This window comes from Trachurus japonicus, chromosome 1 (genome assembly GCF_045865225.1).
Source record: "Trachurus japonicus isolate A0001 chromosome 1, Traja_1.0".
Taxonomy (NCBI): Eukaryota; Metazoa; Chordata; class Actinopteri; order Carangiformes; family Carangidae; genus Trachurus; species Trachurus japonicus.
In genome coordinates, this window is record NC_140907.1 from 36,702,673 (window position 1) to 36,728,048 (window position 25,376).

General features: G+C 43.4%; 1 protein-coding gene across 1 annotated transcript; it reads right to left on the reverse strand.

Moving 5' to 3' along the window:
• esf1 (ESF1 nucleolar pre-rRNA processing protein) lies at nt 1–25,114 on the reverse strand. The gene is made up of 14 exons (XM_085786484.1): nt 25,093–25,114; nt 23,224–23,661; nt 20,229–20,536; nt 19,044–19,157; nt 13,955–14,064; nt 13,267–13,419; nt 11,784–11,898; nt 9,747–9,933; nt 8,594–8,803; nt 6,555–6,682; nt 6,347–6,452; nt 4,941–5,032; nt 3,563–3,724; nt 1–426 (listed from the first exon to the last, which is right to left on the reverse strand). Exons 2-14 carry the CDS (start codon nt 23,651–23,653, stop codon nt 106–108), a joined length of 2,436 nt encoding a protein of 811 aa, XP_085642610.1. The 5' UTR covers nt 23,654–23,661; nt 25,093–25,114; the 3' UTR covers nt 1–105.
• Nucleotides 25,115–25,376: the final 262 nt, after the last annotated feature.

The following is a 25,376-nucleotide window of genomic DNA, read 5'->3' on the forward strand; positions in this document are numbered from 1 at the left end:
TTTAATCAGTTTTTTTTTTTTACTCGTCGTCCCGTCGACGGCGTTACTTCTCGTACAAAACAACAACAAAAACACAAACGGTAAACAGGAAACAGGAAGTGGCGCCTACAGCAGCTTCGGTTTCTTCCGGGCCTGGAACTGTTCCGTTTTGTTCTTGATGGACTTGACGAGCAGCGACAGTCCGGGGTCCATCGTCCTCTTCGTTGTCGTGGTTGCTGTGGTGGTTGCCGTGGTCGTGGCTGCGGCGGCGGCGGTGGCGGTGGCGAGGGCGTGGTCCTTGCGGCGGCGCTCGTCGTGGCGGCGGCGCTGCTTCTCGGCCGCCAGCCGCTCGGTGGCCTGCGTGCGGCGGTAGCTGGGGTGAGACGGGTCGAGGTTGAAGAGGTGAGAGGTGAAGAGAGACTGGAACCGAGGATCCTCCACGTCCACCTGCAGACAGGAAGTCACACGTTTTAGAGCGGCCGAACACCTGCTGCAGCATCATCACCATCACCATCAACATCATCATGCTACTCTCTATATTTGTTTGTTTGTTTATTAAGATCCCCATTAGCTGCAGCAACGCCACAGCTATTCTTCCTGGGGTCCGACAGTATCAAATATACAGTTGAAAACACAAAACATAAACTTTATAAAAATTTAAAACAAAAAAATAAGTGAGCGATATGCTTAAAGCAGATATCATCGGCACGGCCGTTTCGGCTAATGCTGTGTTCAAGGCAGGCTTTTGAAACCGTAAGTTACAGCTTCAAGTCACAACTACGACTTGGTAGCGTTCCAGGTAACCCGTAGCTCGTGTTTTTACCGTCCTGTTGTCTGTGAAAGTTCCCTATAACGGCCACTCGTAACTTCCGACCCGTGAACTCGTACCAGATCGAACTGGTATGACTTCACAGGAAGGAAAAACACAAAGTACGAGTTTCCTTGAACGCACCATGAGTTAGCAGCCCCCGCCCTTGTCAGGCATCAATTGGTCCTCGTGCTACGTCACCACATTCACGCGCATCCCTTGGCTGCACACACAGCCCTTCATGCCGTTCTCTCCCCTCATTGGATAACACTTGTATCCCACAAGGAAAATTTTCTCCTCGGGTTACAGCAGAGCAGAGTGACGGAGAGACTCGTGTTTAGGCTGAAATACTTCATGTAAGTGATTGCTGACGGAAAATAGGACTATTTAGGACTTATATTAACAAAAACATTCCACTGATATCTGCTTTAACCTAACAAAACAAAAACAGAGTAAGTGTTTACATTTCTTAACTGTGCTTCATTCCTTCTTCGTTATATTAATTGTTCACATACTAATCCTATTACCCACATTTCTACATATCATATATGTATACATCATTACACATCACACATCATACTTGTATATACATTCATTCTACAGAATATACATTATAATAACACATATCCTATATCCATCGAAATATACCCCATATATAAATATACCATGTTGTCTTACTTTGATAAATGCTGTTTTATTCATATTTTGAATTTCTTTGTGTTCGTGGTGAGTTTGATATTTTTCGGCAGTGAATTCCATTCTTTCATACCTCTATACAGAACCGTACGCTTGACGGCGTTAGATCTTGCTTTAGGTAATGTAAAGTTTCCTACAGCTGCATGTCTGGTGATGATATATTTATGACTCTCTGCACTAAAAGCGAGGTTTTTAAACAAGATAACAGGTGTTTTTAGGACAGATATATTTCTAATAACAACAAACAGTGAGTACAATAGTCTGTCTTTGACCAGTAACAAGTATATAGTGACCAGTAGGGATGTGCACGGTTACCCGAGTAGGCAATCTGCTATCCGGTTATGAATTTATTACCCGGTTAACCGAGGATTAAAAAAACGGCACGTTAGAGCAACAGTCTAGTGTCGGATCAAACTACATCATCATGTCGTGGTTCAGCTTTTTGTCGTGTTTAACAGTTTCAGATCAAGCAACGTGATTTTCTGCTGTGTAAAAGCGTTTTTGGATCGAGCCTCGGACTTTCAAACCTTTTACAATAATCTGTGGTGGTTCCCTCGGCGTAAACCGTCGGGACGGAGACGACAGGTGTCATCAAGTCTGTTAGAAAATCTGCTTTCAGTTTACAAACATTCTGAAACCTTCCCAGTTATTTCCTGAGACGATGCGAGGCAGAGAGGAGCGTAGGCGCCAAAATGTAGTGTGGACTAATAAATAAGCACCGCTAGTGATTTTAAAAAAAAAAAAGAAAAAAAGTTTTCTCCTCCGAGGCAACCGCGGCATAAAGATGCACATCTGCCCCGTATGTGCATCTTAAACTCCAGTCTCTACTCTTATTATCCACCTGATATTTAGTCTGACGACGCTGTGTGTCAGTAATTCAGACTGTCTGACAGTCATTCTATTTTTTATTACAGTATTCGGTTACCCGGGTACGACAAGGTTAGGATACTCGGTTAGAAAATTATTCGAAATGCCCATCCCTAATGACCAGGCCATTTTGTAGTGGTGTCCGAATGTTTAGTGATTATTAATGTTCACTATATAGTGACTGAATCTATCCCACAATTCACCGCGAAATGTAGTGAACATCCGATGGTCACTAACCGGAGCAAGATATCCCATCATGCATTGCGGTCACGGATCGACGCCGTTACCACACCGGCCCAGAGCGACCGGTGTAGCTACCAAATAAATGCAGTAGTGCAGCAGCCTCAATAAATATGTCCAGGCTGCCAGAGTTGTCCGGTCGCGGCTTCCACAGACTCCCACAACAAACGTCGGAGCAAATTTCCTAACAAGCGTTATAAACTGACCACAGACTCTGGATAGCGAGGCTAATTTCTGTTAGCCCATCTATGAGGTTTTACATTATACGTTAGCATTAAGCTAGTGGACTTTATGCTTAGTTGTCACACTGGCTGTGTGTGTTTTGAATGTTGTTTCACACTATGTGGGTTAGATTGAACATCTTTGATGCTTAAATATATATATTACCGCTTAATATATTGCTTTACTCCTCTACACCGGCCGTTACCATGGTTGTATCCATGGTACCTACACCGGCTGTTACGATTGCGGTCGGAACGTTTTAATTACGCAACGTAATACGTCATTAACTGTGCGGCGGAGTAGTGTCCCAAAGTGTTTTTCATTTGACCAGTGAGTCACTATATAGTCACTATATTGAATTCACTATATAGTGAGTAGGGAGGAGGGACACAGCCTCACTTTTTTAACCTAAAACACACGTCGGCCTCCAGACAGGAAGTCGGCCATTTTGAATTTACTCAGCGATGTCACACTTGAACTCCTCAGTCAGAGCGCACAACAACAACACTAACATGATGTGAATGTAAATGTTGTGTTGTGTTGACGTTGTCTGCTCCTAAATTTAATTTCTAAATGTAATCAGTTACTTTTTTGAACTAAAATCACACGTCAGCCTCCAGACAGGAAGTCGGCCATCTTGAATGTACTCGGTGATGTCAGAGCGCGTTGTGAGTTGTCCAATCAACCGCACGCTTGTTGTGTGACATCACCAGCTGCTGAGAACAGGAAGTGCCCCCCCCCCCGACTGACCTGGAAGTGGTCGTCGTCGTCAGGCTCCGCCCCCTTGTTCTTCTTCTGCAGCTTCTTCTTCTTCTTCTTGCTCAGGTTCTGCTGCTCCACGATCTTCTCGTAGTTGAAGTGTTGGTGTTTGGAGTCGTCGTCGCCGTCGTGCATCAGCAGCTCCATCTCCGCCTGCACACACACACACACACACACACACACACACACACACACAGTGAGACGTGGGTGATGATGTCATGTGATTGCAAACAATCAAAGTACGTTTAAATTAGGCGTAGCTACATTTTTTAAAGATTATAGAGAAATTTCTGCGAAAAAAAAGTGGTACAATTTCTCCATAAAAGTTGAAACATTTCTAGAAAAAAGTGGTAAAAATTCTCACAAAAAAAAAAAATACAAAAAAGTTTTAAAATGTTTAGAAAAAAGTGGTAACATTTTTTTTTTTGAAAAATATAAAATCTCGTATAATAAAAAAAAAATAAAGAAATAAAAATTTGAGAAGAAACTGGTAAAATTTCTCAAAAAGGGGGGGGGGGGGACAATAATACAAAAAGGGGTACAATTTCTTTTAAAAATAGTAAAAAGTAGAACAGAAAAATTGAGAAGAAACTGGTAAAATTTCAAAAAAAAGAAAAAAGAAAAAAATAATTAAAACAATGATTAAAAAAAGTGAAAATATTCTAGGAAAAGTGGTAAAATTTCTAAAAAATATTTTTTAAAAAGTAAAAAGGTTTTTTTTAAATTGAGAAGAAACAGATAAAATTTCTCAAAGGAATTCTAGAAAAAGCCAAAAAGTGGTAAGATTTCGCAAAAAATAGTAGAAATTGTGGTACAATTTCTCTTTGTGGTACAATTTCTCTCTCAAAAAAAGGGGCAAACAATAATACAAAAAGGGGTAAAATGTCTTGAAAAAAATAATAACAAGTAAAAAAGAAAAATTGAGAAGAAACTTGTAAAAATTTCTCCCCCAAAAAATCTAGGAAAAGTGGTAACATTTCTAATAAATAAATAAAAGTCAAAAAATAATTTAAAAAGTGATAACATTCATGAAAAAAAAAAGTGAAAAATTGTTTTAAAAAAAGTGGTAAAATTTCAGTAAAAAGTTAGGGACCCTGTCAATCCTCCCACTTTGAGAACCACTGATAGATAGATAGATAGATAGATAGATAGATAGATAGATAGATAGATAGATAGATAGATAGATAGATAGATAGATAGATAGATAGATAGATAGATAGATAGATAGATAGATAGATAGTTTTGTTGTACTGGGTAAACTGAAGTATTTATGGCTATACTGAGTAAACCCGAGTATCACTCAGACTAACTACACCACTGCGATGATGTCATGTGTGATTGACTCGATGACATCATCATGACGTCATACCTTCTGCCTCTGCAGCTCCTCCTCTTCCTCCGGCGTCCGCTCCTCTTCCTCCTCCTGCTGCTTCTTCTTCTTCTGCTGCTTCTTCTGTGGACCTGCACACACACACACACGGAGTCAGAGGCTGCGTTCCGATCAAGGGGGCAGTTGTCGGTCTGAGAAGTGAAGTCACTTCCGCGTTCAAAAAACTGCAATCCCCTCTTCTTCCTCTGGGGGCTGGTGTCAGAAAGCAGCATTCTCCATAGACCCCCATGTTAAAATCACCGACTTTACATCCTCAATAAACATGTTAAAAGCCTGGTGTCAGAACGTTTTTTCGTCTCAATCGATAGTTTCTACCCCCGCACACACTCTGAGGGGGGTGAATTGTTTTTTTAACTCTACCGTTTTACTGTTATTAGGTTAAAATTCTGGCCAATTAGGGCGTGGAAACGTTGAGTGACAGGTCCGAGCAGCTCCGTGGACAGCTGCTTCGAGGCCAGTGGGCGGGTTCTCGGCCGGCCAATCCAACATGGCGCTGTCCAGGCCGCCATATTTGAGTCACAAAAACGACTCCCCAAAACCAATGGGGGACGTCACGGACGCTACGTCCATTCTTTTTACAGTCTATGGTTCCGATCCACAGTTTACTTGGACAGAGCCCCCTACTCCCTGCACAGGGAATCTGCCGTAGGAAACTTCACTTAATCGATATATCACCAATCGGAACACCCTGCAACGTCACAGCTGTTTCCGGTCGAGTTTAAAAATAAAGTTTTTAAGTTTCAAAATGTTTCACGCCACTATCACCCTTTAGACAGATCTGAAATGATTGAAGAAACATTACTATTTCTGTGTGCACGAGCAAAGCAGTTTTGTGTTGCAATGCGTGGTATTTATTCAGTTTCGGGGCATCAGGGTGTGTAGAAAGCATCAGTGTCTCAGCTGACAGGAAAGCTAACGGCGGTAGCTAAGCTAACGGCGGTAGCTAAGCTAACAGCAGGACGTCAGCTGTTAAAACCCTCCCGTTGTGGGACACGACATGAAACTACTCCAGTTAGCTCAGTCATGTTGTAACTCAGATATCCGCTGGAGAAAATATTTGTTCATGGAGCGTTTATTGAGTCACTGAGTTATTAAAGTTAAACAGGTAGCTAACCGTTAGCCCGGCTAATCTATGATAACCATGACTAATTACAAAAATGTGCACACGTAAATAGTAATGTTTGTCCAATCATTGGTTTTATAAACTTTACAAACATCAGATTAGTCTAAACGGCGATATAGTGACATGAAAAAGTAGATATATATAGTGAAACTCTCGTCCGTCACTATTGTTCTCATGCTGGTTTTCTACCAGGAAGTAGTTGTAAACAACAAGGCGATTCGGTCTATTGATCACCGACCGATTGATCGACGGTATTGATCACCTGTGCTGCCGAGCTCCTCGCTGAAGAACGGGTCGCTGAGGTCGACGTCTGCAGGAAGCTCGTCGTCGCTGAGGTCGTCGTCGTCGTCCTCGGCAACGCCCACTTCCTGCACGATGACAAATCAACACGTCAGTCCAGTCATCATCATCGTCATCATCGTGTCACGTTGCCATGGTGACTGATCAGACTCGGCCCCCCCCTCCCTCACCTGTTTCCTCTGCGTCTTCCTCTGCTTCTTCTTGTCCTTCTTCTTCTGCAGGAAGTCCTCCCACGGCGTGCGGTCCTTCTCCTCCAGCTTCTTCTTCTTCACCAGCTGCTCCGCGCTCTCCTTCAGACCTTCACAAACACGTTTTAAATATTTATTTATACCCACAGATAATAAAGTACAAGGGACATAATTAAATACAACAGCAGTCGGCCAGTTACAGAGCTCCGGGGCGGCCGGACACTGATACGTGATGACATCATACAGGTCAGGTAGAAAGATGACATCATCATTCAACACAGAAAACATGGCCGACACTCAGCAGACCAACGTGGTCACATGACCCAGACTGACAAATATAAACACTAACAGTTTACATTTGTAGCCAAGCTGAGAGAGAGACTGGTTTAATCTGGTCTGAACTGGTTTGATCTGGTCTAAACTGGTTTGATCTGGTCTGAACTGGTCTAAACTGGTTTGAACTAGTCTAAACTGGTTTGATCTGGTCTGAACTGGTTTGAACTGGTTTGATCTGGTCTGAACTGGTCTAAACTGGTTTGAACTGGTCTAAACTGGTTTGATCTGGTTTGAACTGGTCTAAACTGGTTTTGAACTGGTCTAAACTGGCTTGATCTGGTCTAAACTGGTCTAAACTGGTCTGATTTGGTCTAAACTGGTTTGATCTGGTCTGAACTAGTCTAAACTGGTTTGATCTGGTCTAAACTGGTCTGAACTAGTTTGCACTGGTTTAAACTTGTCTAAACTGGTTTGTTCTGGTCTGAACTGTGATCTTGTCTAAACTGGTCTAAACTGGTTTGATCTGGTCTAAACTGGTCTGAACTAGTTTGCACTGGTCTGAACTGGTTTCAACTTGTCTAAACTGGTTTGTTCTGGTCTGAACTGTGATCTGGTCTAAACTGGTCTAAACTAGTTTGATCTGGTCTAAACTGGTCTGAACTAGTTTGATCTGGTCTAAAATGGTTTGATCTGATATGATCTGGTCTGAACTGGTCTAAACTGGTTTGATCTGGTTTAAACTTGTCTAAACAGGTTTGATCTGGTCTAAACTGGTCTGAACTAGTTTGATCTGGTCTGAATTAGTCTAAACTGGTTTGATCTGGTCTAAACTAGTTTGCACTGGTCTGAACTGGTTTAAACTTGTCTAAACTGGTTTGTTCTGGTCTGAACTGTGATCTTGTCTAAACTGGTCTAAACTGGTTTGATCTGGTCTAAACTGGCCTGAACTGGTTTGATCTGGTCTGAACTAGTCTAAACTGGTTTGATCTGGTCTAAACTGGTCTGAACTAGTTTGCACTGGTCTGAACTGGTTTAAACTTGTCTAAACTGGTTTGTTCTGGTCTGAACTGTAATCTGGTCTAAACTGGTCTAAACTAGTTTGATCTGGTCTAAACTGGTCTGAACTAGTTTGATCTGGTCTAAAATGGTTTGATCTGATTTGATCTGGTCTGAACTGGTCTAAACTGGTTTGATCTGGTTTAAACTGGTCTAAACATGTTTGATCTGGTCTAAACCGGTTTGATCTGGTTTAAACTGGTCTAAACAGGTTTGATCTGGTCTAAACCGGTTTGATCTGGTTTAAACCAGTCTAAACAGGTTTGAACTGGTCTAAAATGGTTTGATCTGGTCTAAACTGGTCTGAACTAGTTTGCACTGGTCTGAACTGGTTTAAACTTGTCTAAACTGGTTTGTTCTGGTCTGAACTGTAATCTGGTCTAAACTGGTCTAAACTGGTCTGAACTAGTTTGATCTGGTCTAAAATGGTTTGATCTGATTTGATCTGGTCTGAACTGGTCTAAACTGGTTTGATCTGGTTTAAACCGGTCTAAACAGGTTTGATCTGGTCTAAACCGGTTTGATCTGGTTTAAACTGGTCTAAACTGGTTTGAGTTGGTTTAAACCAGTCTAAACAGGTTTGAACTGGTCTAAAATGGTTTGATCTGGTTTAAACTGGTCTGAACTGGTCTGTGATATTTCAATGTTTGCCAACAGCCAATCAGAGGCCGTGCTGAGGCCACACTCACCTGGCACCCATGTGATCTCCATCTCCGTGTCTCGGTCCTCCCGCTGCCTCCTCTCCCGCTCCGTGACTCCTCTCAGCAGCTCCCTGTACTTGGAGATCTGCTCCTCACTCCTCTTCTGCTTCTTCTTCTGCTTCTTCTTCTTCTTGTCCTCCTCCTTCTCCTCCTCCTCTTCCTCGTGTTCCTCCTCCTCGTCCTCCTCCTCCTCTTCACCTGTCAATCACACCCATCTGTCAGCATCACTTCCTGTCACCTCAGAAGAAGAAGCGTCATTAAAGAGCAACTAAACCCCTCAGTTTTGGATGACGTTAGGGATGGGCGATACCACACTTTTGGGATTCGATACGATACCGATACTTTTTCTTGCATTTTCATCGATACCGATACCGATACCAATAGGCTACTGATAATTTCTTACGGGAATTTTTTTCATTCAAAATATTATTAGGCTACATTTAAGACAAATCACATGACAAATACAGCATGTATACAAAATGTATTATGGTCAATACATAGTAAAACTAAAATTAAAATAAATGACATGAATATGAATTAAATAAAGTAAATATGAACAAAGATGTGCACATTTTCACTTTTCTTGTTCTTTTCTTGTACTTTTCTCATCAAAAAAAGAAAAAGAAATACTGATCTTGGTGGAAAAAGGTAAAAAAAAAAAGAAGGCACAAAGTTGAAGTAATTGAAGTAAGCTATCTAAAACAGCTGAAAGTTATGCACATGCACCCCCAATTCTTATTTTGTTGGTATCGATATTTGTTTAAGGAAATCGATGCCAAACGAGTAGCGTGTGAGTATCGATATATCGATACCACAGGATCGATACGCCCATCCCTAGATGACGTGCTCTAAGCTTGAAATTCAAAAAATGCCTTGATTATGGGCGGGGCTCCAGGAGCACTGCCTCCATCTCAGCCAATAGAAAAATTTGATTGTAATAGCCGTGTTTCAACCCATAGAGGGCAGTCACTCTACATTTTTACTACAGAATACACCAAATTGAAATATTTTGACTAAAATGTCAAAAGTTGGACCAGAATCAATCGACAACACTACTTCATACCCAAATATATTTGTTTTCAGCAGAAAAAAGTGGTTTAGGGGTTTAGTTGCTCTTTAAAGAGTTCACTCTCTCTCTCACCCTTCGCTGTGACATCATCGTCTCCCAGGGCGACGCCTCCTCCTCCTCCTCCCCCCTCCTCCTCCTCTTCCTCGCTGGAGGAGGCCAGGTACGCCTTGAAGTCCATGTCCAGCAGCTCGTTCTTGTTGAACTTCCTGTTGAGGGCGGTGACGCGGTCGTGGTCGGTCTCGTCCCAGGTCAGCTGCACCTGATTGGTCCAAAAGGGGACGAGTGAGTTCTACTGCTGCGCTGCTATTGGTTCTACTGGTTTATACTGGTTTATACTGGTTCTACCAGAGATGGGACCAAGTCACACATGTGCAAGTCTCAAGTAAGTCTCAAGTCTTAACCTTCAAGTCTCAAGTAAGTCGCAAGTCATTTTTCTTTGGGCAAGTCAAGTCAAGTCAAGTCACAGGTTATGTCAAGTCAAGTCCAAGTCAAGTCACCTTATTATTGCAATTTCACCCGCAGAATCTAATCTAAATAAAGTGAAGACAATATATTAGAATAGAATAGAATAGAACATCTATTATGTCTTATGTCTTATCATGTCTTATAATGCATTAATGAGCCTCTTCATACCTGATCTGATCACAAAAGGTTAACTCCTACTACATCAATAGAATAGAATAGAAAATCAATTAGCTATATTCTATCATGACAACACCATTCTCAGCCTGCACTCATACCAAGTAGTTAGATATTAATTTGATATTTTATATTCAAAAGTCAAAGAATGTGTAACATTGAAACATTCCTGGATGCTAAGTGACAGGCAAACAGCTGTGTAGTCACTGCAGATTCTGTAGCAGTGAGAACGTGAGGCTGAAGGAGAGGAGATTTTTTAATTTTTAAAAAGGACACGTTAGCTTCTCGCTATGGTAACCCTGGTAACAGGTGACTGTTAGGTCTATTGGTTACTGTGCGTTTGTCCCGACTCTGAACAGCGGCGGCGACGCAGCGTTAATGAAGCAGCGTCAGGCCGCTCACCGTCACTGAAACTCCGGATGAAATCTCCGTTTAAAAACACTGAGCTGCGAGCGTGATAGCACGCCATGGATGTATTATATTATAATAGATCCATGTAGCACACCCGCTGCAGCGACCCTGGAGGCCCCTCCGTACCAAACCCCCCTCTCACTCTCTCCCTCTCTCTCTCTCTCTCCAGCGGTCCTTTCAAAATAAATGCATAAAAAGTCCGGGGAAAAAAAAACAAAACACCGACTGATCTGGTGCCGTGCCGGTGAAAAATTCAGCGGTGGCGGCTGGTCATTCAAGTCATTCAAGTCATCGTGTCTCAAGTCAAGTCAAGTCCCGAGTCTTTAACCTTCAAGTCCGAGTCAAGTCGCAAGTCTTTTATTTTTTGTCAAGTCAAGTCAAGTCGCATCAAAATAGCGTCTCGAGTCGACTCGAGTCCAAGTCACAGTGACTCGAGTCCCCATCTCTGGGTTCTACTGGTTCTACTGGTTCTACTCTAGTCTACTCTGATGAGCAGAGAAATTATGTCAGTCTGATTGATCAGTATAAATTAATAAACACTACGACATCACATTCATTTGAAAATAAAAGCTCTTTTTCACCCAGTGGAAGTCAACACTTTCTGCAAATGTTTCAAAATAAAAGACTCAACAACAACATTAACCTGTGTGACATGTTTCATCTATAATCATTGTTCTATGTATCTACGTATCTTTGATCTTGCCATGATATTTTCACACATAAATTATTATTTTACAACAGAAAGTTCATTAAAACCCACCAGGTCTGTCTTAATTTTCATTATTGTAAGATTTTAAAGAAGTTTTATATTCTTGTCGTCACATTTCTTAGATGTTTGTCTCGTTGTTAAAGTCTCGCAGGCTTTTGGTCCATCGATCTGAATATTATCTGCCTTGGGACTACGGATGAAATTTAGCATTTGTGTTATTGAGTCATTGATGTTAAATGCAGCAGCGTTTTAAATGTGCGTCGTCCCAGTTCAATAAATGAAATGAAAAATTAGAGCAGTGGTTGATCAATCAATCGATAGTTCTCAGCGTCCTGTGATCGGTGTCTGACCTTTGACGTTGCCGTGGCCGCCGACGTGAAGAGTTTGGGAGTGTACGCCGTCAGGTTCACGTCCGTCGCCACGTCTTTAGGCTCCTCCCCAAACGTGACATCATCAGGGACAAACCTGCGGACGAGTGTCAGGAAATAAAACACATTAACAACTAATAACAAACACTGGATTCACAGTAAGTTATGAATTTGTGTCGTCTTTCTGTTTTGTTTTGGTTTCATGCTACTTCAAGCCTTTTAAATTAAAAAAAAAAGAAAAGAATTAAATAGGACGAATCTCCTTGTTGTCTACAACTACTTCCTGGTAGAAAACCAGCATGAGAACAATAGTGACGGACGAGAGTTTCACTATATATATCTAATTTTTCATGTCACTATATCATCGTTTAGACTAATCTGATGTTTGTAAAGTTTATAAAACCAATGATTGGACAAACATTACTATTTATGTGTGCACATTTTTGTAATTAGTCATGGTTATCAGAGATTAGCCGGGCTAACGGTTAGCTACCTGTTTAACTTTAATAACTCAGTGACTCAATAAACGCTCCATGAGAAAATATTTTCTCCAGCGGATATCTGAGTTACAACATGACTGAGCTAACTGGAGTAGTTTCATGTCGTGTCCCACAACGGGAGGGTTTTAACAGCTGACGTCCTGGTGTTAGCTTAGCTGCTGTTAGCTTAGCTACCGTTAGCTTAGCTGCCGCCGTTAGCTTAGCTACCGTTAGCTACCTGTTTAACTTTAATAACTCAGTGACTCAATAAACGCTCCATGAACAAATATTTTCTCCAGCGGATATCTGAGTTACAACATGACTGAGCTAACTGGAGTAGTTTCATGTCGTGTCCCACAACGGGAGGGTTTTAACAGCTGACGTCCTGGTGTTAGCTTAGCTGCTGTTAGCTTAGCTACCGTTAGCTTAGCTGCCGCCGTTAGCTTAGCTACCGTTAGCTACCTGTTTAACTTTAATAACTCAGTGACTCAATAAACGCTCCATGAACAAATATTTTCTCCAGCGGATATCTGAGTTACAACATGACTGAGCTAACTGGAGTAGTTTCATGTCGTGTCCCACAACGGGAGGGTTTTAACAGCTGACGTCCTGGTGTTAGCTTAGCTGCCGCCGTTAGCTTAGCTACCGTTGTTAGCTTAGCTACCGCCGTTAACTTAGCTACTGTTAGCTGTCCCTGTCAACTGAGCCACTGATGCTTTCTAGACACCGTGATTCCCCCAAACTGAATAAATACAACACATAGCAACACAAAACACACACACAGAAATAGTAATGTTTCTTTAATCATTTCAGATTTGTCTAAACGGTGATAGGGCGTGAAAAATATGATATATAGCTAAACTCTTGCAAATTACGTGCTGGTTTTCTACCCGGAAGTAGAATGTAAACAACAAGGAGATTCGGTCTATAAAAATGAATTAAAAAACTTGAAAAAAAAAAGAAGAAGAAGGTGGAAACAGTCTTACCTGAGGTCGAGGACGGAGCAGCTGGTCTCGTACTCGTAGCCGTCGCACTCCTCGTAGACCTTCGTTGCCGTGGCGACGGAGTCACACTCCACCACGGCGTAGTGATACCTGAGGCGTTTGAACTGGTAGTCGCGCATCTTCTCCCTGTAAACCCTGAGAGGAAACCCCGCACGTTAATACAGTCGCTCTGAATGTGTGTGTGTGTATTAGGTCGATTTTTATAGTAATCGCGATTTTTTTTCGAATTTTTTGGGACGACCAATCTTTATTGTACGATCATGTATTCTGTGCCATTACACTCGACAAAGTCAAACCAGCCTGTTGTGTTCGTTTGTTCACAGATATGTATGTGAACAAACAAACACAACAGACAAACTGATGTGATGTGTGAATTGTTTTTTGTAAATATGACTTATTATGATGTTTTGTCAAGTGTTTGGTTCAACCTGCTCTTGTTTAAGGACAGAAAATCACAATAATTTAAATATAAAATCGCAATACTTGGTAAAATCGAATCGCAATACTTGTTTAATTCAATTTAAATCGAATCGGGACCCAAAAATTGTTAGAGAATCGAATCGGCACAAAAGCGTATCGGCCCAGCCCTAGTGTGTATATGTGTGTCTCTCTGTGTGTGTCTGTGTGTGTGTGTGTGTGTGTGTGTGTGTCTGTGTGTGTGTGTGCGTACTTCTGCTCCTCCGTGTCGTCCTCCGAGTCGTCCGGCAGCGCCCGCAGCTCCTTCGGGCCCTGGCTCTCCTCCACCTGCAGCCGCTCCTTCCCGAACTCCGACAGGTAAATCTGGACGGACAACGACACCCACAATGCACTGCGTGAGAGGGCCGGCTCTCTGTCGCCATGACGACCTCAGTCTCTCAGCTGAGTGATCAATAGACCGAATCTCCTTGTTGTTTACATTCTACTTCCGGGTAGAAAACCAGCACGTAATTTGAATGAGATCAATAGTAACGAACGAGAGTTTAGCTAGGCTATATATATCATATTTTTCACGCCCTATCACCGTTTAGACAAATCTGAAATGATTGAAGAAACATTACTATTTCTGTGTGTGTGTTTTGTGTTGCTATGTGTTGTATTTATTCAGTTTGGGGGAATCACGGTGTCTAGAAAGCATCAGTGGCTCAGCTGACAGGGACAGCTAACGGTAGCTAAGCTAACGGTAGCTAAGCTAACGGCGGTTGCAACACAGTCTCACCCCTTTGCGTCAAACGGTTGACGCTTGGTCAAGGCCCCTTACGTCAATATACTGACGTGGAGGGGGTACCCTCGAGGTCGTTTCTCGACGAATAGGGCCACTCATAGACTTGAATGCAAATCCCTCATCGTCGGATTTTGACGAAGGGGGGCGGGACCGTTTCTCCCTCACTCCCAGTGCGTCAACAGCCTGACGAACGGTCACGGTCCCTCCTCGTCACATGCCTGACTCATTAGGTGCCCGTTTTTCGTCAGGTTTTGACGCGCTCGGCTTTCAGTTGATTCCAATGCAGTTCCCTTCGCGGCGATATGTGACGCTCAGAGCAAGTGATCCAGCCGACCGGCTGCGGCACTGACAGACGCTGTGAGCAGAGAATAACTTTTTTTTTTTTTTTTTTTTTTTTTAACTTTTCCTTAAATCTTTATTGAACCTGATGCTGCTGTGTCTGACGTAACTTTCGGCAAGGACGTCCTTTCGGTTATTTATTTATTTATTTATTTAGTGATCATGGTGTTTGGTGCAGAATAATCAATCAATCAATAAATAAATAAATTACGTCCTTGTCGGAAGCTGCGTCAGACCAGGAGGGGAGGGGGGGGGGTTGTGGATTCTACAGGTGAAGACCACTTCCGCGTTCAAAAAGCTGCTCTGTTTAATCAATATTCTGAAGAAAGATCTGATTATTAGCCATAACGCTGTAACCATCCAAGGAAGACTGTGTAACAATATTATGTGCTTCTGCTGAGTCCAAAAGCCCTGTGTAATATCAACTTTATTTTAAGAAAACACGTTTTGTTTCCAATGTCATATCACGGAGAAGCACTACATTACCCATAATCCTCATATTTATCAGCGACGTGTCTAATTGGTTGAGCTTGCTGTTACCAGCAAATGAAAAAATAAAACAAATTGAGCTTATATTATTTTCTTAGTAACTAAAAGGTCTTAACATCTTTTTTGTTTTCAACATTGAATAAAAAAAGGGTGCTATATTGTTAAAATTCAACAATAAAGTGCATAAAAGTTGGCTTGACTTCTTTCTTTTTTTTCATAATTTTCACCAGCATCTTTCTGGTCCACATTACATCATATTTATTGTAATTTTTAATTCAATGAGTGACATTTTATTTTTTATCTGAAAAACATTATTATGAATTCAAGGGTCAGAGGTCACTGATTAGTGTTAAATTTAACCTTTTTGACCCTGTTTCCTTGAATAAATCACTAAGACTTTGATGTGGGAAGCTGAGATTTTGATTTGATTTTGTTCAGAGCACTAGGGACAAAGTTTCTGTAGAATTTCAGACCTGTCGGACGTCCAGAAGGGTCACAGCTGACCGTCCAGGCTCGTTTCTCGGCCTTCAAAGCCTAGATTTAGAAGCCTCTGACCTTAAAGGAGAAATGCAATTCTTTAATAGCTTCCAGGTGCTTTGGCCTATCAGGCTGAATTTTTAGCTAAAGGAGCTGGTGTACGATCAGGAAGTAGGGGAGCTGTGCATAAAGCCAATTGGTAAGTGTCAAAGGTCACAGGGGTCAAACATCAAAGTGAATCCAGCCATTCCTGCTTTTTCTCAACAAAACATACACGCTTTAAGTTATCATCATGAAATATTAATAGGTTGTATATCAGAGAGTCCTCTATCAGAATATTTTGGCCCCGTTGCTCTAGGGGCCCCAGGGGGCCATTTGGCTTTCCCATGCTCCCGCAGAGTTGGGTCTCGGGGTGATGGATAAGGGCCTCACCATGAGTCCACAGGCCAAGTTTCAAGTGATTTGGTCGGTTTCTATGGAAACGGCGGCCTCAAGGATACAGAGGAATGCGACTGTTTGAAGCCCCGCCTCTCGAAAAGTAATGGCTCAATCAGGACCAAACACACATCTACGCGTTCGTCTTGGGCCCCCGAACCATGTATTACGAAATCAGAACTGTACGACTTTTGGAAATGTGTTTTGTCTATTTCGGATTTTCTGACTAAGAGGGTCTCTCAAGCTTTAAGTCTGACAGACTCTGAGTCTGAAAAGCCGAAATAGACAAAACACATTTCCAAAAGTCGTACAGTTCTGATTTCGTAATATATGGTTCGGGGGCCCAAGACGAACGCGTAGATGTGTGTTTGGTCCTGATTGAGCCATTACTTTTCGAGAGGCGGGGCTTCAAACAGTCGCATTCCTCTGTATCCTTGAGGCCGCTGTTTCCATAGAAACCGACCAAATCACTTGAAACTTGGCCTGTGGACTCATGGTGAGGCCCTTATCCATCACCCCGAGACCCAACTCTGCGGGAGCATGGGAAAGCCAAGTGGCCCCCTGGGGCCCCTAGAGCAACGGGACCAAAATATTCTGATAGAGGACTCTCTGATATACAACCTATTAATATTTCATGATGATAACTTAAAGCGTGTATGTTTTGTTGAGAAAAAGCAGGAATGGCTGGATTCACTTTGATGTTTGACCCCTGTGACCTTTGACACTTACCAATTGGCTTTATGCACAGCTCCCCTACTTCCTGATCGTACACCAGCTCCTTTAGCTAAAAATTCAGCCTGATAGGCCAAAGCACCTGGAAGCTATTAAAGAATTGCATTTCTCCTTTAAGGTCAGAGGCTTCTAAATCTAGGCTTTGAAGGCCGAGAAACGAGCCTAGACGGTCAGCTGTGACCCTTCTGGACGTCCGACAGGTCTGAAATTCTACAGAAACTTTGTCCTAGTGCTCTGAACAAATCAAATCAAAATCTCAGCTTCCCGCATCAAAGTCTTAGTGATTTATTCAAGGAAACAGGGTCAAAAAGGTTAAATTTAACACTAATCAGTGACCTCTGACCCTTGAATTCATAATAATGTTTTTCAGATAAAAAATAAAATGTCACTCATTGAATTAAAAATTACAATAAATATGATGTGATGTGGACCAGAAAGATGCTGGTGAAAATTATGAAAAAAAAGAAAAAAAGAAAGAAGTCAAGCCAACTTTTATGCACTTTATTGTTGAATTTTAACAATATAGCACCCTTTTTTTATTCAATGTTGAAAACAAAAAGATGTTAAGACCTTTTAGTTACTAAGAAAATAATATAAGCTCAATTTGTTTTATTTTTTCATTTGCTGGTAACAGCAAGCTCAACCAATCAGACACGTCGCTGATAAATATGAGGATTATGGGTAATGTAGTGCTTCTCCGTGACATGACATTGGAAACAAAGCGTGTTTTCTTAAAATAAAGTTGATATTACACAGGGCTTTTGGACTCAGCAGAAGCACATAATATTGTTACACAGTCTTCCTTGGATGGTTACAGCGTTATGGCTAATAATCAGATCTTTCTTCAGAATATTGATTAAACAGAGCAGCTTTTTGAACGCGGAAGTGGTCTTCACCTGTAGAATCCACAACCCCCCCCCCTCCTGGTCTGACGCAGCTTCCGACAAGGACGTAATTTATTTATTTATTGATTGATTGATTATTCTGCACCAAACACCATGATCACTAAATAAATAAATAAATAAATAAATAACCGAAAGGACGTCCTTGCCGAAAGTTACGTCAGACACAGCAGCATCAGGTTCAATAAAGATTTAAGGAAAAGTTAAAAAAAAAAAAAAAAAAAAAAAGTTATTCTCTGCTCACAGCGTCTGTCAGTGCCGCAGCCGGTCGGCTGGATCACTTGCTCTGAGCGTCACATATCGCCGCGAAGGGAACTGCATTGGAATCAACTGAAAGCCGAGCGCGTCAAAACCTGACGAAAAACGGGCACCTAATGAGTCAGGCATGTGACGAGGAGGGACAGTGACCGTTCGTCAGGCTGTTGACGCACTGGGAGTGAGGGAGAAACGGTCCCGCCCCCCTTCGTCAAAATCCGACGATGAGGGATTTGCATTCAAGTCTATGAGTGGCCCTATTCGTCGAGAAACGACCTCGAGGGTACCCCCTCCACGTCAGTATATTGACGTAAGGGGCCTTGACCAAGCGTCAACCGTTTGACGCAAAGGGGTGAGACTGTGTTGGCGGTAGCTAAGATAACACCGGGACATCAGCTGTTAAAACCCTCCCGTTGTGGGACACGACATGAAACTACTCCAGTTAGCTCAGTCATGTAGTAACTCAGATATCCGCTGGAGAAAATATTTTGTCATGGAGCGTTTATTGAGTCACTGAGTTATTAAAGTTAAACAGGTAGCTAACCGTTAGCCCGGCTAATCTATGATAACCATGACTAATTACAAAAATGTGCACACAAATAGTAATGTTTGTCCAATCATTGGTTTTATAAACTTTACAAACATCAGATTAGTCTAAACGGTGATATAGTGACATGAAAAATTAGATATAGCGAAACTCTCGAAGCGAAACTCTCTTGTAAACAACAAGGAGATTCGTCCTATAAGTCTGATTGTTTGTTAATAACACACGCACACGGGTATTTCATTCTTCCGTGTTGATTATAAGTGATAAATGATGATTATTGATAATTCTGTGGTTATTGATACGTCTATTGATGACGTCACAGTTATCGATCAGCTGAGTGTGTGATGTCACCAGGCGGTGTGATGTCACGGCGGCGTGTTACCTTGACGGACAGCACGGCGCCGCCCTCGGGCGTGAAGGAGCTGAGCAGAGCCAGAAGGTCTTTGGCCTTCAGACGATCCCAGTCCATGTTACACACGGCCAGACGGCACGACACCTAGAGGAGGAGAGGAGGAGGAGGAGGAGGAGGAGAGAGGAGGAGGAGGAGGAGGAGGAGGAGGAGGAGGAGGAGGAGGAGGAGGAGGAGGAGGAGGAGGAGGAGAGAGACGAGAGTGAAGGAGGAGGAGGAGGAGGAGAGAGACGAGAGTGAAGGAGGAGGAGGAGGAGGAGAGGAGGAGGAGAGAGGAGGAGGAGAGGAGGAGGAGGAGAGAGGAGGAGGAGGAGGAGGAGGAGGAGGAGGAGGAGGAGGAGGAGGAGGAGAAGAGAGGAGGAGGAGGAGGAGGAGGAGAAGAGAGGAGGAGGAGGAGGAGGAGGAGAGAGGAGGAGGAGAGAGGAGGAGGAGGAGGAGGAGAGAGGAGGAGGAGGAGGAAAGAGAGAGAGAAAGAGGAGGAGAGGGGATAGAGAGAGTAGGAGGAGGAGGAAAGAGAGAGAGAAAGAGGAGGAGACAGAGAGAGAAAGAGGACAAGGAGAGAGGAGGTGGAAAGAGAGAAAGAAAGAGAAGGGATAGAGAGAGAGAAGAGAAGAGGGAGGAGGAAGGAGAGAAAGAAAGAGGAGTAGAGAGGAGTAGGAGGAGGGAGAGAAAGAGGAGAAGGAATAGAGAGAAAGAGAAGGAGGGATAGAAAGAAACAGGAGAGAAGAGGAGGAGGGATAGAGAGAAAGAGAAGGAGGGATAGAAAGAGAAGGAGAGAATAAGAGGAGGAGAAGGAGGAGGAAGATAAAGAGGAGGAGAGAAGAGGAGGAGGGATAGAGAGAAAGAGAAGGAGGGGAGATAGAGAGAGAGAGAGAGAGAGAGAAAGAAAGAAAGAAAGAAAGAAAGAAAGAAAGAAAGAAAGAAAGAAAGAAAGAAAGAAAGAAAGAAAGAAAGAAAGAAAGAGGAGTAGAGAGGAGGAGGGATAGAGAGAAAGAAGAGGAGAGAGAGAAAGAGAAGGAGAAAGAGAAAGAGAGAGGAGGAGGAGAAGGAGGACACACAGAGGGTTAGACTTAGGACATATAACCACAGTCGGTCTCTGGATGTCTGTGTGTGTGTGTGTGTGTGTCTCTGTGTGTCTCTGTGTGTGTGTGTCTGCACCTCCTCGCTCCTCGGTGCGTCCTTACACAGCTCCCCCCAGTCGTGCTCCAGCTCCTCCTCCTCCCTCCTCAGGATCTCCTCCACCTCGTCCTCCTCCTCCTCCTCCGAGCTCGTCTCCACGTTTCCTTTCCCTCGGGCCAAGTCTGGACCGCTGTCGCTGTCGCTGTCGCTGTCACCTGACTCTGACTCCTCTTCCTCCTCCTCCTCCTCTTCATCGTCATCATCATCACTGTCTCCAAGGGCAACACCGTCCTCCTCCTCCTCACTTTGCTCCTCCTCTTCGTCTTCATCTTCATCGTCTTCATCATCTGAGGAACAGACAGAAACCGCAGAACTGATCGTATTGGTTGGTTGATTATTAACCACTGAACTGATCTGAACTAACTAACACATGAGCATTTTAAAGGACAATTCCGGGTTAAGTCAACTCGGGGCTGTATTTTCCTAACATTTTAGGTCTAAAAGAAGGAATCAGCACAGGTCACAACCTCCACTAGGCCCTCTCAAAAATTTCTGTGAGGAAATGTTTAGGGCTGACCCAAAAAAATCAAAGCTTCGAAGCTTCGTTCGTTGCCATGGAAAATCGATCATGAAGTCCGTGATCGATTGTTTTTTTTGTCTTCCTTTTTTCCCTTTTGACACCGGTTCTCATCGGCAATTGTTACATTACAATGAGTAGGCTACTTGGCGTCCTGGAAACCTGCCTGATTTTGGACATATGCAGTGTTTGTTTGCCATTACTTTCATTATTTCCGCTACGAACACGCACCCCCCCCCCCCATAAAATCGATTTTTATGTCCACGAAGCTTCGATTACCAAAATATGATAATCGGGTCAGCCCTAGAAATGTTCTAGTTATTTATATAACACATTTACAAACAACCCAAGTTGACTAAAGTGCTGTACAACACACAAGTAAAACATATAATAACAATAAAACTAAATAGATACAAGTAATGTACAGTAAAAACATGTAATAAAACAATAAAGCAGGAGTGAAGATGTATCAAACATGTCAAACTTAAATACCAATGAAAAGAGCTGTGTTTTTAATAAAGACTTAAAGGACAATTCCGGGCAAATTCAACTCGGGGCGGTATTTTCCTAAAATTTTAGGACTAAAAGAAGGAATCTGATGATTTTCAGTTTAATGTCTCCTGTTTTGCGGTAGTTGTGTCTGTCCCCGCGTCGCCACGGCAGCGATGAATGGGAGCGGATTGAAGTTCTGCTGCTTAGGCTGTTTACATCCCTCAAAGCCACAGACAGCGTCAGATGGCGACTCAAACATGCACCGAGAAGTTTATTTACTTCAAGCAAGTCAAGAGTTGATATTTCTGTGTTTATGACACAAACGGGAGCTTCGGACTGCACGTGAACACACCGAGCGTCAACTTGGGTCTCGCGTGAGACTCCGCGAGACTTTGAATTAGATCTAGTTTTACAAACATGTCGGCTTGCTTGAAGTAAATAAACTTCTGGGTGCAAACTCCTGCGGGGACAGACACAACTACCGCAAAACAGGAGCAATTAAAGTGAAAATCTTTTCTTTTCTTTTCTTTTTAGACCTAAAATGTTAGGAAAATACAGCCCAGAGTTGAATTTGCCCGGATTTGTCCTTTAAGTCTTTATTAAAAACACAGCTCTTTCACTTGGCATTTAAGTTTGATAGTTTTTATATACATTCACTCCTGCTTTATTGTTTTATTGCATGTTTTTACTGTACATTACTTGTATCTATTTAGTTTTATTGTTATTATATGTTTTGCTTGTGTGTTGTACAGCACTTTAGTCAACTCGGGTAGTTTGTAAATGTGTTATATAAATAACTAGAAAATTTCCACGGGGCCACGGGGGTTGTGGCCTGTGCTGTCAACATGGGAATCAAACCCACGATCTTAAGGTCAAGACACAGCTGATCAGACAGACACATGACGTGGAGAAAAGGGTGATTTTCTGCCTCTGGGCTGGTCTCACATTTGAGCTTATTCTGACTAAACGGTAGCTCCTATCAGAAAAACAATCAGACCGTGGTCGTCGTAAGGACTTCCTGGACACTTTGATATGATTTTGGTGTTTCTACAGTAAATATTTTAGAAACACTTGCGAGTTATAAACAGGGATCCCTTCTGTGTCTCTCAGAAAATCTTTCTATTAGAGTCAATGAGCAGCAGAGAGAGACCTGGCCTCACTGAGAGGCTAACAGTTTAAATTCTGTAAATCTCTCTGATTTGTTGAGCACATTGTTCGAGAGAGGACAAGTTTGTCTACAACTGTGGAAAAAATCATGTGAGTAGAGTGTAAATTGTGGCCAGGAGCAGCGTGGAAAGAGAAAAGTTTTAGACAAGTTCAGAAAACTTCTCCCACTCTAACCGATGATGTCACCCACTCTAGCACGAACATTCCGTGCAATACACACCCATTATAATCACACTTCTCCAGAAATGATCATGGTCATTGAACAGTGATTGTTCAAAAACTATAATACCGATCGAAACGTGGATTAACACACCAATAGACAAGACTTGTGTCTACATTTTACAGTTTAAATGGAGTCTCTAGGTGAGAGTATGCCGGAGTAGTAGACGTTTGAAAAACTCTAATAATGTATTTTTTTTTAAACCTTTTTTTTTTACCATTCATTCTCTGGTCTAGAATGAATCTATGGGAATATTTTGCGTTTGCCCTGTTTGTTGTTGTTGAACTAGTTTGAACTGGTTTGAACTGGTTTGAACTGGTCTGATCTGGTTTGAACTGGTCTGATCTGGTTTGAACTGGTCTGAACTGGTTTGAACTGGTCTGATCTGGTTTGAACTGGTCTGATCTGGTTTGAACTGGTCTGAACTGGTTTGAACTGGTCTGGTCTGGTTTGAACTGGTCTGAACTGGTTTGAATTGGTCTGAACTGGTCTGATCTGGTTTGAACTGGTCTGAACTGGTTTGAACTGGTCTGGGATGTAATAATTGATTGATTATTAACTATTGATCAGCTCCTCACCTTCCTCCTCTATGATTCGGACTCCTCTCTGCTCTCCTCCTCCTCCTCCTGTCTTCACCTCCTCCTCCTCCTTCTTCTCCTCCTCCTCTTCCTCCTTCTTCTTCTCCTCCTCTCCTCCTCCTTTCTTCTTCTTCTTCTTCTTCAGCTCCTTCTTCCTCTTCCTCCTCCCCTCCTCCTCCTCCTCCTCTGAGTCGGACACCTTGTAGAACCTCCTCAGGTCGTCGGTGGAGGTGTGGTTGACGGGCCGTCCCCGTTTGTCCACCGTGTATCGGACCTGGAAGCGTTTCTCCGTGAACATGGACTGGAAACGCTTGTCGATCTTCACCTTCCTCTCCCGGTCCGGCATCTCCCAGAACCGGGGGTCCCGCTGGACCCGCCCGAACCGCTCGTCTCCCCCCGCCGCCGCTGCTCGCTTCTGATTGGACGACATGACGGCACCTGGGGAGAGAGAGAGGGGGAGGGAGGGGAGGAGAGGGAGGAGGAGGAAGAGAGAGGAGGAGAGAGAAGGAGGGAGGGGGAGGAGAGAGAGAGGAGGAGAGAGGGGAGGAGGAAAGAGGAGAGGGAGAGGAGGAAAGAGGAGAGAGAAGAGGGGAGAGGAGGAGAGAGAGAGGAGGAGGAGGGAGAGAGGAGAGGGAGAGGAGGAGGAAAGAGGTGGAGAGGGAGGAGGAAAGAGGGAGAGAGAGGAGGAAAGAGGGAGGAGGGAGAGATGATAGAGGAGGAGAGAGAGAGAGGAGGGGGGAGAGGTGGAAGAGGAGAAGAGGAAAGGGAGAGAGGGGGAGGAGAAGGAAGAGAGGAAGAGGAGAGAGGGAGAGGAGGAGGAAGAGAGGAGGAGAAAAGAGGAGAGAGAAGAGGGGAGGAGAGGGGGGAGGAAGAGGAGGAGAGAGAGATGAAGAGGAGGAAGAAGAGAGGAGGAAAGAGGAGACAAGAGGAGAGAGGGAGGAAGAGAGGAAGAAGAAGAAGAGAGGAGAGATGGGAGAGGAGGAGAGAGGAGGAGCAGAAGAGAGAGAGGAGAAGTAGGAGAGGAAGAAGAAGAGGAAGAGAGGAGACAGGGGAGTAGGAGGAGGAGAGAGAGAGGAGTAAAGAGGGAGGAGGGAGAGATGATAGAGGAGGAGGGGAGAGGTGGAAGAGGAGGAGAGGAAAGGGAGAGAAGAGGAGAGAGGGGAAGGAAGGAGAAGTAGAGGAGGAGAGAGGGAGAGGAAGGGAGAGATCGTCGAGGTGGTGGAGGAGGAAAGAGAAGAAGAGGAGGAGGAGTAAAGAGGAGAGAGAAGAGGAGGAGAGAGAGATGAAGAGGATAGAGGAGGAGAGAAAATAGAGAGAAAGGGAAAGAGGAGGGAGAGAGGATAGAGGTGGTGGAGGAGGAAAGAGAAGTAGAGGAGGAGGGAAGAGAGGAGTCAGCTGCTGTTGGCCAGATGTTTAGTGTCACAGCTGTTTATATGACGTCACTCTGATCTGATGCTTCATCACGTTTCACCTTCAGTTCTCAATATTAATATTACTGTCGAAACATGTCGCTGTTTTACCTGTTTAACACCTGGGGACGTCATCAACAGTGAGTGAGACGTTCAAATGAAACTCGTTAATTAAAGGTCACATGGTCATAGACAGTTATAGTATAGTTATCTATTTATGGAGCTGACTTCCGGTGCTGACAGGTAAATTAACTAACAGGTTTAAATCACCTGAAGCTCCTCGGACTCTGCGGAACAACAACAACCACCGGACCGTGAGGACCGAGGCTCCGTCCAGCTGCTGCCCGCCGGAGGAGCGCTCTGCCCGGCCGCAGCCCGGTGCCTCAGCCCGGTGGGTGGGAAGGAACTCTCCGACACTTTAATGGAATAAAAAATAACAACATAAAAGATAAAAACTCACCGCTTAGTACTTCCTCGCTGCTCTCACCAACACACGTGTTTTCCCACAATGCAACAGCTCCGTGACCCCTCCGTGTCCACGCCCTCTTCCTGCTACGGCAGGCGGAGAGGGACAAACGGGACAAAACGCGAAGTGACATTACAAGTCGTTCAAACAGTGGACTTTCAAACCTTTAACAGTTAAATCAGATGTCAAATGAGTTGAACAAACATTTGAGTTCCTCAAGGTTATTAACGAACGAACATGAGAGCATTTATATAATGGTAGAAACTACAATGCAATGC

What these genes read in the sequence shown, in the direction of transcription:
- esf1 (XM_085786484.1), bottom strand. Translation starts at nt 23,653, where the DNA reads ATGTCGTCCAATCAGAAGCGAGCAGCGGCGGCGGGGGGAGACGAGCGG. An exon ending in CGAGGAGCTCGGCAGCACAG is followed by an intron (nt 5,033 to 6,346) that starts GTGATCAATACC and finishes GTGTGTGTGCAG; the next exon opens with GTCCACAGAAGAAGCAGCAG. An exon ending in ACGACGACGACCACTTCCAG is followed by an intron (nt 427 to 3,562) that starts GTCAGTCGGGGG and finishes TCCTGTCTGCAG; the next exon opens with GTGGACGTGGAGGATCCTCG.